General features: G+C 38.6%; 1 protein-coding gene across 1 annotated transcript in view; it reads right to left on the minus strand.

The window, feature by feature from the left end:
• SYTL5 (synaptotagmin like 5) overlaps positions 1-14,638 on the minus strand; it is a 142,821-nt gene that overhangs the window by 68,907 nt on the left and 59,276 nt on the right. Inside the window, exon 4 of the mRNA XM_061410450.1 lies at positions 74-189. Coding sequence (XP_061266434.1) covers positions 74-189 — 116 coding nt within the window. The remainder of the gene's footprint in view (positions 1-73; positions 190-14,638) is intronic.

Here is a 14,638-nt window from a genome sequence, read left to right on the forward strand (position 1 = left end):
GTCTTTGATACATAATAAAGAGAAGTTATTTAGCCCACCAAAACGAAGATTAAAGCAGTTTTGCTTTAGTTACCTGGACTTCTTCTTAAGATGGACTGTCGGACAACATCAGTGCCCAGAACATTGACGTGCTTGAAACGCTTTGCCTTCTCTTCAAAAAACCACTCACCGGTTACAATCCTTAGCTGCCTACTCAAAAGAAAAGAGGAGAGCATTGGAATTCAACTGTTCAGCCAAATAATTAACTCAAAAACCCCTAATTGAGTAAAAGATAGCCAGTTAGAGAGTCCATCTCACTCCTTGGAGTAATTTATGGTGATCATAATCCACTGTTAGTTGAATATGTACTATATACAAGGCACTCGCTAATTGCTCTTCATACTTACTATATTTTTATCCACTCTGTAAACATGATTATTCCCATTTTATAGATGAGGAAACAGAGCAATAAAATGATGTGTCTCACACATAAAGCCAGGATCCCACCCCAAGCAGTCTGACCTATAGCTCGACTTCTTTTTTGTTTGGTTTTTTTAATTTTTATTTTATTCAGGTAGAGTGGATTTACAATGTTGTGCTAATTTCTGCTTTAAAGTGATTCAGTTACACATACATACATTCTTTTTCATATCCTTTTCATTATGGTTTATCAGAGGATATTGAATAGTTTCCTGTGATAGGATCTTGTTGTTTATCCATCCCATATATAATAGTTTGCATCTACCAACCCCAAACTCTGAATCCACCCCTCTCCCATGCCCTTGGCAACTACAAGTCTGTCATCTGTGTCTATGAGTCTTCTTCTGTTTTGTAAATAATTTCATTTGTGTCATAGATTAGACTCCACATATAAGTGACATCACATGATATTTGCCTATCTCTGTCTGGGTTACTTAACTTAGTATTATAACTTCTAAGTCCATCCATGTTGCTACAAATGGCATTATTGCATTCTTTTTTATGCTATAGTTCAAGTTCTTAACCATGACATGTGCTAAGTCACCTCAGTCATGTCCAACTCTTTGCACCCTATGGACTGTAGCCCGCCAGGCTCCTATGTCCATGGGATTCTCCAGGCAAGCATACTGGAGTGGGTTGCCATGCTCTCCTCCAGGGGATCTTCCCAACCTTGAGATCAAATCCACATCTTATGTCTCCTGCATTGGCAGGCAGGTTCTTTACAGCTAGTGTCACCTGGGGAGTCCTAACTACCGCATTAGTGAATAAATAAGCTTCAATGGAAACAATGGGGAACAAACGAAAGCTTTGAATTATAAAGGGGCGGTGATCACACTCTGCTTTAGAATGATATCTTGATGTAATATAATGACTGGATTAAAGAGAATGGGACAAAGAGACAGGTTGGCCATGGCAATAGTCCAGGAGAGAGATAGCCAGACTCAAGCTAGGGCAATGACAAGACTAATGACAATGATAAGACTAATGACAAGATCAATGACAAGAGGAAGAGCCAAATTAAAAATGTAGGTGGTAGAAGGACCTATCTGGTTTTACAATCAATAGAATGTTGAAGGTGGAAAAGAAAGACCTTGGAACAATCACAACCATGTGCAATGTTTATACAAACCCTTTACCCCAGTTATATAGGCCTATTGATCATTCTTAGAACATGGCCCATATGTTCATCTACTACTTGACCTAAGGCCTCTATGAAAGTGAAACTGAAGTCGCTCAGTCGTGTCCGACTCTTTGCTACCCCGTGGAGTATAGCCCGCCAGGCTCCTCTGTCCATGGGATTTTCCAGGCAAGAATACTGGAGTGGGTTGCCATTTCCTTCATCCAGGGGATCTTCCCAACCCAGGGATCGAACCCAGCTCTCCTGCATTGAAGGCAGATGCTTTAACCTCTGAGCTACCAGATAAGCCCAAGGGCTCTATGGAGGACTGTAATGGAAAATGAGGTTGAAAGGTAGAATTGAGTGACAAAATGGAAAACCCTGAAAGTCAAGCTAAGGAGTTGCAATGCCATTTTGGAGGCAATGGGGAACACTGGCAGATAATCTAAATTTCAAGTTGAATTATAGAATCTCTGAAGTATCTCTGAAGTATTATATGGGGTAGAAACCAGAAGCGGACAGGCCAATGAAGAAGTAACTCAACAGATAGGACAGGAAATGATGAAGATGTGTATCTGGGTATCATGGGGGTAAGGAGTGAAAAGAAAGATAAAAGATACTTAGGCCACTATGTAAGCAGATAGGTTACAGAGTCCCTGGCAAAAGATAACCAGGAATGGCTTTCTTGACATAGAATCAATTTTGGCCTGAGCCGTTTTGTTATGTGAGCCTGGCTACAGTGCTCGCCCTTGAACAGGTCTCAGTAATTAATGATCTTAAGGGAGGGAATGAAAAAACTCAGGAGAAGCATTCAAGAAACAATGGTGGAGCCATGGGGAGGGTCCTAGTTCCTCAAGGGACATACTTAGCAACGTATCTTTCAGTTCTACAGGAACTAAGGCCCTGACAAGGGTGGAGGATAGGAAGATGATGTTGATCCTTCTGACTCCAACTGAAGCTGGACTCTGTGGACCTTTGCCCCCAATACTATGCTGAATTCTCCTCTGCTCAAGCCCCCTCATGAATACTCATGTACCTTTAGCTTAAAACTTCTACAATTTTGATGTTGGGAAGACAATGCTTTGAGAAAGATCCCTGGTGTTCCCCTTAATTGTGCAAGTGCTCAGTCACATCTGACTCTTTGTGATCCCATAGACTACAGCCTGCCAGTCCATCTATGAAATTTTCCAGGCAAGAATACTGGAGTGGGTTGCCATTTCCTCCTCCCAGGGATCAAATCCATGTTTCCTGTATCTCCTGCATTGGCAGGTGGATTCTTTACCAGAGTCACCTGAGAATCTTGTTCTCCTTACTTGCTGCAAGTAATAATAAATACTTCCTTCTTTTGATCCTTGGCTTGGTTGCATCTACTGACTCAACACTCACCAAGAGGTGAACCCAGTTTTCAGGTTAACAACTGAAGATGAAAATCAGCAAGATTGGTGGCAAGTCTGCCATGGCTAAAGTAAAGCAGCTAAGAGTCAAATAGAGATCTCTAGCCCCATAGTATTATATCCATGAGATTCAGTACCTCCTTGACTGAACTGAGAAATTAACAATTGGATCCTAAATTAAAAAAAAAAAACACTCTAGAAAAATATGCCAATTTGTTCTCTCTAGCAATTATCATACAATACTTACTTATTCATTTATGTCATGTTGTGCAGTATGTGGAATCTTGGTTATCTGACTAGGGATCAAACCCATGCCCCCTGCAGTGGGAGCATGGAGTCCTAACCACTGAACTGTATTTCAGGTGAGTCCCTGAAATACTCCTCCTAAATGTAGGAAAGAAAGATAAGTTACCTATGAAACCCAGTTCCATCACTGGGGAAAAAGTGAAAAGGTTATCCTTGGAGTAAATTATTCATTGAATGACCATAGCTTGTACATCTGAAATTTATCTTCAAGTGGCTAGATCACCTATCAAGAAGCAAGGATTATTGGATTAGCTTCAAAGCTGTATAAAATACAGCAAAAACTAATACTTGAGTTGGTTAATACTTAATACTTGAATGGGCTCTATCTGGATATATCTCAGGTGATCTATAGGCATACATCAGTACTTATGTTGGAAAAGCAGGCAGTAATAATGCAATTCTAAATTCTAAAGGTACTGTACTGCCTCCAGATTTCCAGGCCTTGTTTATTCAATCAAATGCTAAATGAGGTAGTGCTGTGATTGAACTTTGCAGAGGGAACTGAAGTTATTCATCACCTGACCTTAACACAGGAATATGGTCATGGATGATCTGGGTGGGCCCATAGTAGTCACTGAGCCCTTGAAAACAGGAAGAAAATGAAGTTGGATACTGAGAAGCTGTGGAATGGGAAGTCAGAGGGATTCCAAATGTGAAAAGAGGGCTCTGAGATGCAGATATCCACGTGTAAGAACCAGAGGGAGGGGCCTCTAGGAGCAAAGGCTGCCTCTTAGCTAACAGCCAACAAGAAATGGGAGCCTCATTCTCACAGTCACAGGGAATCAGAATCTGTCCACCAAAATGAACTTAGAAGTACAATCTTCCCAGAGCCTCTGGTAGGAACTCAGCCAGCTGACACCTTGATTTCAGCCTAGTGAACCGTGAGTAGAGAAATAAGACAAGCCAACCTAGGTTTCTGAGCGACAGAACTGTAAGACTGAAACTGAGCTGTACCCTATGGGGCTCCTGGGCATGGAAGCCTTTCTGTCGTTTCTTGTTTGTAGGGAACAGACTCCAGACTCCATGACCTAACATGAGTTACAAAGGGCAGACCTGAACAGTTGCTAATCAAGGAAGGGAGGGGATATAACACAAGGGAGGAGCAGCCAAGAAACAATAGTGCAACATTAAGTCCTAGTTCCCTCAAAAGGGATATACATAACAATATCTTTGAGCTCTTTACAGAACTAAAATCCCCCAACAAATGGCAGATGTCAGCAGTCTTCATTTCTAAAAAGACCACCTGTTAGTTAGTTCAGTAGCTCAGTCGTGTCCGACTCTTTGCGACCCCACACACTCTAATCTTATCAGCAACCCTGCCCTTGAGGCTTTGCTGTAAAACTCCTCACCAAATTCTCCAGGATTGACACAGTTTTCCAGGGGCATTAGCATGCTGTGTCCTCCTTTTCCTGCAAATCAATAAAGCTATTCTTATCTACTTCACCCAAAACTCTGTCTCCAAGATTCAATTTTGCACTGGTACACAGAGGCTGAGTTTGCAGCATCAAGATCATATATTTACATTGCCTACTGTCCATGGAGTCAGAGTCAGACACGACTGAAGCGACTGAGCACATATGAGCAAGCTGCTAAATTGTGGCAGTTTGTGATGATGGCCACACAAAACTAAGAATAATTATACATAAAAACCTACTTGTCTTAATGTTCAACTCAGGAAATAATTTGCACAGATTCTAAAAAGATACCTATGAAAAATTCAGAACAATAGGGTAGAGGTAAGCAAACTATGGCTTGTAGGCCAAATTCTTCACTACATATTTCATACAGATTATGAGCTAAGGATTTAGAAAAGGCAGAGGAACCATAGATCAAATTGCCAACATCTGTTGGATTATCAAAAAAGCAAGAGAATTCCAGAAAAACATCTACTTCTGCTTTACTGACAACACCAAAGCCTTTAACTGTGGAAAATTCTTAAAGAGATGGGAATACCAGACCACCTGACCTGAGACCTGAGAAATCTGTTTGCAGGTCAGGAAGCAACAGTTAGAATTGGACATGGAACAACAGACTGGTTCCAAATTGGGAAAAGAGCACGTCAAGGTTGTATCTTGTCACTCTGCTTATTTAACTTATATGCAGAGTACCTCATGCGAAATGCCCAGCTAGATGAAGCACAAGCTGGAATCAAGATTGCCAGGAGAAATATCAATAACCTCGGATATGCAGATGACACCACACTTATGGCAGAAAGGGAAGAAGAACTAAAGAGCTTCTTGATGAAAGTGAAAGTGGAGAGTGAAAAAGTTGGCTTAAAACTCAACACTCAGAAAACTATGATCATGGCATCCAGTCCCATCACTTCATGGCAAATAGATGGGGAAACAGTGGAAACGGTGACAGACTATTTTTTGGGGCTCCAAAATCACTGCAGATGGTGACTGCAACCATGAAATTAAAAGACGCTTGCTCCTTGGAAGGAAAGTTATGACCAACCTAGACAGCGTATTAAAAAGCAGAGACGTTACTTTGTCAACAAAGGTCTGTCTAGTCAGAGCTATGGTTTTTCTAGTAGTCATGTATGGATGTGAGAGTTGGACTATAAAGAAAGCTGAGCGCCAAAGAATTGATGCTTTTGAATTGTGGTGTTGGAGAAGACTCCTTAGAGTCCCTTGGACGGAAAGGAGATCAAACCAGTCAACCCTAAAGGAAATAAGTCCTGAATATTCATTGGAAGGACTGATGCTAAAGCTGAAACTTCAATACTTTGGCCACCTGATGCGAAGAACAGACTCATTTGAAATGACCCTGATGCTGGAAAAGATGGCAGGAGGAGCAGGGGACGATAGAGGATGAGATGGTTGGATGGCATCACCGACTCGATGGACATGAGTTTGAGTGAACTCCGGGAGTTGGTGATGGACAGGGAAGCCTGATGTACTGCAGTCCATGGGGTCCCAAAGAGTCAGACACGACTGAGTGACTGAACTGATACTGATACTGATGAGCTAAGGATGGTTTTTATACTTTTAAATGGTTGGGGAAAATATTACCCCAAAGCTGAATATTTCATGACCTGTGAAAATTATATGAACAATATTTAAAATTCAGAGTCTGTTAATAAAGTTTTATTGGTACACAGCCATGCTCATTTGTTTATATATTGTCTCTGGCTGCTTTTCTGCTACAACTGCAAACTTGAGTAGTTTTAACAGGAACAACAGAGCCTACAGAGTCTAAAATTCTTACTCTTTGGCATTTTATTTTTTAAAAGATTTGTCAACTTCTGCAATACGACAAAGAATTTACACAAAAAGATACAAGGACATGGGGAATAACATAGATCAGTGATAGAGAACCACCTAAGAGAGGCATGCCAAAGGCTTGTCTTATTTTTTTGTTTGTTGGGGTTTTGTTTTTTTTTTAATGGCTGCACCACATAGCATATGAAATCTTAGCTCCCCAAAGATAGAACATGTGCCCCCGGCACTGGAAGTGTGCAGGGAAGTTCTGTTTGTTTTGTTTTTGTCATTTTCTTAGGATACAGAGTAAGGTGGACACATATAAATAGCAGTTTCAGGTGTCACAGAAAAGGGAGCCACATCAGGTCTACATGCCCCAGCAAATGGCCCTCCACATTATCATCTTTACCATATATGCCTAGAGCTGGCAACACCTAACACAAATAAGATCTTCCCAGAACTGTTAGTCATTACCTCTTACCATCCTTGTAAGAACAACAACTATAGCCCTTGTATTTGCTCAACTCAAATATGGACCTGAGTCATTTGTTACTTTAGAACTCTGCAACATCAGAACCACCTCTTGGGACTATGCCTCTGCCACTTTCTTGGGTCCTGGAGGTGTAGGTGGAAGGATTAGTTGAAGAACAGGGAACAAATACTGAATGTGTACCACGCACCAAGCCACGTGCTAGGCACTGTATACATGGCATCTCTAATGTTCACTATATGTCATAAAGTAGCTATATCATCCTTAGTTTTCAGATGAGGAAATCAAAGTTCACATGGCTGAAATAACTTGCCCAAAGTTGTACAGTATCATGAAAAAAACAGGATTTATACTAAAAGCCCCTACATTTAGCAAAGCTCTTCAGAAAAGAACCAGCTATGACAAGGCTTTGAGTAAGGGTGAAAAGGTATAGAAGCCAAGGAATAACATGCAGTATTTCATATGATGGGCTGTGACTGGCTGTGTGTGCGTGCACACATCTGTGACTATGTCTCTCTGTTTGGAGCAGAGTGACAGGAATAAAGGAGTGAGGGAAGAAATAAAAGAAACATGAAACCTACTATGAACTTTTTCTCTCTGCCATATCAATCTAATATTTCAGAAATACAAAGCTTTGAATAAACAGTGTGTTTCCTACAAGTCACTCTGAAGAGTTTGACTGAAATTGAGTTACACTTGTGACACGTGATTAATGATTACTGAATATTTAGAATTTGCTAGGTTCTAATTTTCTTTAACATTAAACTCTTGGGACCACAAACTTTTGCTTGATAGCTTATTTAAATGTAAAGTCAAGTTCTCCTTAGACTTATAGGGAAAAAGTAGGCAATCATATCCTAAAAAAGAAGAGTGCCCTAAACATTCATTTTTTCCCTTTATTTTCTATTAACTTGCTGGAGAGATCTGAGATAAGATATGGTAGTTAGATACACTGAAATATAACGTTTCCTTCTTATCATTCACAAGGAAGCTAGAATTATTTAATTCATTCATTACATATCAATTATTTATTGCATTCTTGGCTCAGGCAGTAAAAAATCTGCCTGCAATGCAGGAAAGCTGGGTTTGATCCATGGTTCAGGAAGATCCCCTGGAGAAGGAAATGGCAACCCACTCTAGGATTCTTGCCTCAGAAATCTCATGGACAGAGGAGCCTGGTGGGCTACAGTCCATGGGGTCCTAAAAGAGTCAGACATGACTTAGCAATGAAAAAAAAATAAGGCTAAGAGTACAGAAGTGAAAAAGACGAAAAAGACCCTGGCGTTATGGAGATGATGGTATATATTTACTCCTTTCTTCCTTTCCAACAGGAAAAGTAACAAGAAATCCTTCAACACATTATGAACTCTACAGATAAAGAGAATATCTTTAAAACAGCTAGAGAGGAGAAAAAAACATATTACAAACAAAGGAATGATGATTAGAATGACAGGTGACTTCCATTAGAAATAACGAAAGCTAGAAGCCAGTGAAATGATATCTTTAAAGTTCCGAGAGAAAATATCTATTTAAAATCATGTATCCAGAGAAACCATTGTTTAGGAGTGAGATAAAAGAGTGAGATAAAAAATGTTTCAGTACAATAAAAACTGACATAATTTACCATTAATAGATTTTCACTAAAGGATCTTCTAAAGAGGAGGTAAAGCAATTCCCTAGCGGTCCAGTAGTTAGGACATCGTGCTTTCACTGCTGTGGTCTACAGTTCACTCCCTGGTCAGGAAACTAAGATCCCAAAAGCTGTGTCACATGACCAAAAGAAAGAAAGAAAAAAAGAGGAAGTAAAGTAGATCTAACATATAAAAAGGAATGGTAACAAATGGAATTGGTAAAACACGTGGATAAATCTAAACAAATGTTGATGTAAAACAAACATGATATCAAAAATGTTGAATTGAAAACAGATGTTTCTAAAACATAGGACAAAAAGTATATATAAGCCTGGGTGAAGACAGTTGGAATTTAAGAATATCAAGTTCCTTTTGTTGATTAGAAGAAGGGTAAAACTAATGATTCATGAAATTAAATATGAATGGTGTAATTTCTAGGGTAACCACTAAAATAAAAACTCATATAATATCTATACTAGTAGAAAGGATAAAATGGAATGAGAAAAATATAGTATTTCCATCAATGTATAGATAATATAAATAAAATCAAATATTAAGTAATTACAATGGATACAAATAGACTAAACTCTATACTTTAAGAAAAATACTGTCAAGTTAAACTTAAAAATTATATATATATAGTATACATGCATAGCTTGTATATATAGCATATATGTATAGCAAATATTTAAATATATATATACACATATACAGCATATATATGCATCTATGCTATATAGTCTCCTTGCAAGCATATAGACACAGAAAGGTTGAAAGGCAAATGGTAAGAAAAAAATATACCATGTAAATATTTACCAAAAGAAACTTGATATTACTGTATTAATAGCAGACAAAACAGATCTTAAGGCAAAAGGATTTTTACAAATGAAGGGGGTCACAAACACCTTCAAATCAGTAAAGAATAGACTAACAGCCTAAGAGAAAATTGGGCAATACATAAATGGTCATATCACAGAAAAGGAACCCCAAATGGCCAATAAACCTATGAAAGGATACTCAACATCATTAGTAATCAGAAAAATTTAAAAAAAATCATAGTTAAGATATCCATCTGGATCTACCAGTTGAACAACAATCAAAAATTTTCATGATGCCAGGTGTTGGTAAGATTGTAAAGTTTTATAAAATGTTGGTAGAATTTAAATTGGTACAACAATTATAAAACACAATTTAACATCTTAAAAAGCTGAAAATGTTCATACCATTTTGCCCTACAATTTCATTCCTAAGGCACACTTCCTACAGGAGTTTTCTCAAACATTTTTGACAGATGGTAACTAGACTTATGTTGTACACCAGGAACTAATAGTGTTGGAGGTCAATTAAGAAAATCTCCAAACGCATAGGGAAAGAGATTATATCTGTGCTTATCAGAGGTGGGGTGGGGGTTGGAGGGAGGGGGAATTGGAAAGAAAAAAAAAAGTTTTACATCATAATCCAGAAAATAAATACACACACACACACACAATGAAGTATATGTAGATTTCAGTCAGTTCAGTTCAGTCGCTCAGTCGGACTTACATGCATATAATTATATGTATACTGACATTTTCTGTTTCCCCTTCTTTTTGTAAATGCTGGCCAGAACCCATCAATGGGTCATGACTCAGTTTTAAAAACCCTACAATAAGGAAACTGCTGTACATGTTTGTTAGGCCATACGTACAAGCAGGTGATACCAGCATTTTTGGGGTAACATTATAAACTAAAACAACAAAAATGTCCATCAACAAGAAAACAGGCACACTGTAGGATGATGCAACAGTGAAGAGGAATGGAATGATATTCACATAACCATAGATAGAGGGACATCCCAGGTGATCCAGTGGTTAAGACTCTATGCAATGGCAGGGGACAGAGGTTCAATCCTTGGTCGGGAAACTGAGATCCCACATGCTATGCTGCACAGCCAAAAAGTAAATTAAAAACAAAAAAGTAAACATGGATAGATTTCACACACACACAAAAAAATGCTGAGCTACAAAATGTCACAAAGAACACATATAGTGTAATTTCCATTTCTACAGAATTCAAAATTGAAAAATTAGAAAATATATTATTTAGGGATATATCCAAGTACAATAAAACCATAAAGTAGAGCAAGGGAATAAGAAATGGAAAACAAGAATGGTCTCTTAAACTGAGTGATAAATACATAGATACTTTTTACTATTGTTTAAACAGTATATATAGAGTATCTTGATATGTATGATACTTCTACATTTAAAAATCCCTCTAATCTATGTGGGTATTAAGATACTAAACCACAGTGAACAAAGTATTCTAAAAAAGGGAGAAGGCGCTCGCTCATATATGATTAATAAGTGATTTAAAGTAGCATGTCAAAGTACTCCAAACAGCTTCTTATCACCCTCAAAAGTTCCCTGGTAGCTCAGTTGGTAAAGAATTAGCCTGCAATGCATGAGACCCTGGTTCAATTCCTGGGTCAGGAAGTTCCCCTGGAAAAGGGATAGGCTACCCGCTCCAGTATTCTTGCATGGCGAGTCGAATGGCAGAGGACATTGGTGGGCTACAGTCCATGGAGTCGCAAAGAGTTGGAAATGACTGAGGAACTAAGCATGCACACATCACCCCCAAAATCTGTGGCTCAGTTTGGGATTACTACAGTGTGAATTTTCCCTTGTATCTAGATTATAGAAATTTGCCTTTAAAAAAAGGAGTGATGTTTAAATGAGTATGTGGCAATTACTAGTACCCATGAGGACCAAAAGATCTCCAGATACACGGGTATAGTTTAACGAAAATTTTGTTCATTGCAATAAAGGAAAACATGTCATGAAAAACCATGGGAAGTCTCGAGAAGAAGGCGTTTGAAAGAATTTAATATAGGATTGGGGGTTATGTTGGGCTTCCCTGGTGGCTTAGAGGGTAAAGATTCTGCCTCCAATGCAGGAGACCCAGGTCCAATCCCTCGGTTGGGAAGATCCCCTGGAGAAGGAAATGGCAACCCACTCCAGGATTCTTGCCTGGAGAATCCATGGACAGAGGATCCTGGCAGGCTGTAATCCACAGGGTTGCAAAGAGTCAGACATGACTGAGCGACTTTCACTTTCACTTGGGGTTATGTTAGGTAATTTTAGGGAGATTTCAAGAGAGCAGGAATTTGCTGTAGACTACATGATGTCAGGGAGCAGGGACAAGGCTATCATTGATAACTTAAGTTTTACCTAAGAGAAGGGCAGTCTAGAAGAAGGCTAAGGCTGTAATTAGTAAGGAAGTAGGAGGAAATTTATATTAACCAAGAAATGGGGATGTGTGATACATTGTGGCTTGACCAGTCACTTTGTTTTCATCTATGCTAAAATAAGATTATGAAGCATTCTTACTGTGTCTCACTTCATCATGGATACACAGTGATCCTGTGGGATGCTGGTGCTCTGAGGTCATTTAAGTCTACTAGGAGAACACAGCCTGCCCCAGATCACCTAACAACATCAAGACCTACATGTAAATGTCAGATCAGTTTTCAGATGTCAGGGTCTGTATTTCTCCTTCTCATAACAAAGCACTATGCATTCCCTCTGTACCCTCTCTGTATATGTTCCAACCACTGGTACTATCGTCTTTCAAGTTAGTGACAGGGACTCATATTTCATCTATCTCAGGTCTATTTCATCTGTTTTCAGTCATCACTACCAATTCATCAAAAATAAAAACACCGGACTCCTCCTTAAACATGACAAAGGCTTCCACAAGGACAAATAGCAGCATGAAATGTCACCACATGGCATGAATATAAATAAGATCAGCTCATCAACATCATATCAGAAGTATTTCATTTTTGGGCTCCTGATCATGTTGTTTTTATATTTGGGGTCTGAGTTCAACTGAGGTGCTAATTAGGAAAACTGATCATTATCGCTGTCTTTGTTGGAAAGCAACTGCCTCCACTAACATAATCATGTGGAATTTTGTAGGTCTCATTAGGATAGCCACATGAACTAACTGGCTGTGTCAGGGTCACTTTTATTCTGTTTCTATAGAGTTAATTTTAAAAGGAGACCAACAGCAGCCAACTTGTTAGAACCAGAAGGGGCTGCAAAAAATGTCAAGGGCTGATCATCCCATTGAAGGAGGTAGCCTCCCTTTATTAGTTTTTGCTGTAATCCTTTTCAGTGCTACAGCAATTAAAGCTCTTTACTTTTACCAAATCCAAGGTAAATGACAACAAAGGTTGTGCTTTCCAACTGATTAGAGAATGAGTCACTTTCTGACTCATCTCATCTCTTAGAGGTCAGGGTGGGAATTTCAATTTTATGGTCTATTGAACATAGAGACAGCCCACTGGCACTATAGCATTCTCTCACAACAAATTAAGGGTGTTCACTGCCAATAGAGTATCATTCATGCTTCCTCTCAAAAACCACTCCATGAATAGCAAACAGGGTACTTCCAACACTGACAGATAATCTCTGAGATCACATAGACTCATAGCTGGAGAAATAATGGTCTCTGTTTTCAGTTTTTAAAATGAGGAGAGATTCTGTTTCTACCAAGTGAAACACATATCTTGTAAATTTCCAGCTGTCACACAGATGCTACCACTATAAGTTGTTGTCCAAGCTGGTGCTCTGGGACAACCCAGAGGGATGGGGTGGGGAAGGAGTTTGGAGAGGGATTCAGGATGGTGGGACACATGTACAACCCATGACTGATTCATGTCGCTGTATGGCGAAAACCACCACAATATTATAACTAACCTCCAATTAAAATAAATAAATTAACTTTTTAAAAGGAGGTATAAGAACCATACTCTGAAAGCTGTTTTTTTCTCAGAACATTGTAATGCACAAATACAGAATTTATTCTAGTGATGAGATAATAATGTAATAAACTCCTCCTCCTTAGACTATGAAACCATTGAGGGTAGTCTATGTTTCATCTATCTTTGTATCCTTATCCGCTAGTATTCCAACAGGTTATCAATAATTGTTGTAGTGAGGATGGACAGATGGGTCAAAAGATAGGGCAAGTGGATAGGTGGATAGTTGGGTTTATTAAGTTATTATCACATAAAAGAAAAAAAGAAGTACAAGTAACTCTGAAGTTCTGTATTGAGGTTTTAACATCCCCTCAGGAAGACACAGACCTTTCATTTTTTTATTATTTATTCTTATATCCTTCTGACAACAACTTGTCATATCTTTCTGTGACAGCTGGAAATTTACTCTCTTCAGAGGGCAAATATATTTGGCCTGATGTGTGTCTGTGCATATGTGTGTGTGTGCGTTAATTCCGAAGAAAACCACATTTGTTCCATAACGTGCTTAAGCCTGAAATGCTTTAAGTGGGGCCTTGCCATCTATTTACTCATCATTGAGTATTTATCATAGGTATTCTTTTAGGCACTAGAACTACTTCATTCAACACTACAGATAATAGGCCCTGCTCTCATGGTTGTGAAGCTTATATTCTAGTGGAGGAATAGGAAAGTATATACCATATAAGTATTAAGGGGAAAAAAAAACACAGGAAGGGATTATGTTAGTTATGTTAGGTAAGCTAACTTCCGTAACAAACAACTTGCAAATTCCAATGACTTAACACATTAAAAGTTTCTGTCTATATACATATATAACCTAATATTGATCTGACCAGATTGAGGGGAGATTTTTTATGAATTAGACCTCCAGTTACCATCTATACTGACTACCAGATGAGCTGATGGCAAAACTTTCAATTAGCAATGCATGAATACACAAACCTCTTGGGTCTTATATTGAAAAGAGTGTTTCAGTAATTACAACTGACATTTAGAAATTAAAGACAAAATTCCTCTCCCCATACAAAAGCTTGAGGCAACTCCTGATTGATTGAAAGGCTCATGAGTCACAGTCCCTCGTTACTGTTGTGTGAGCAAATGAGGGTTCAGGATGTAGAGAAGAGGTAAACAGAAATGGAATAAAAACTGAAAATGATCAAATATTAGGGATCAAATAAAATAATATGGTATAAGAAATGGAGAAATAGTTACTGAATTATTCCTTATAAGTCGT

Source organism: Bos javanicus, chromosome X (genome assembly GCF_032452875.1).
Source record: "Bos javanicus breed banteng chromosome X, ARS-OSU_banteng_1.0, whole genome shotgun sequence".
Taxonomy (NCBI): Eukaryota; Metazoa; Chordata; class Mammalia; order Artiodactyla; family Bovidae; genus Bos; species Bos javanicus.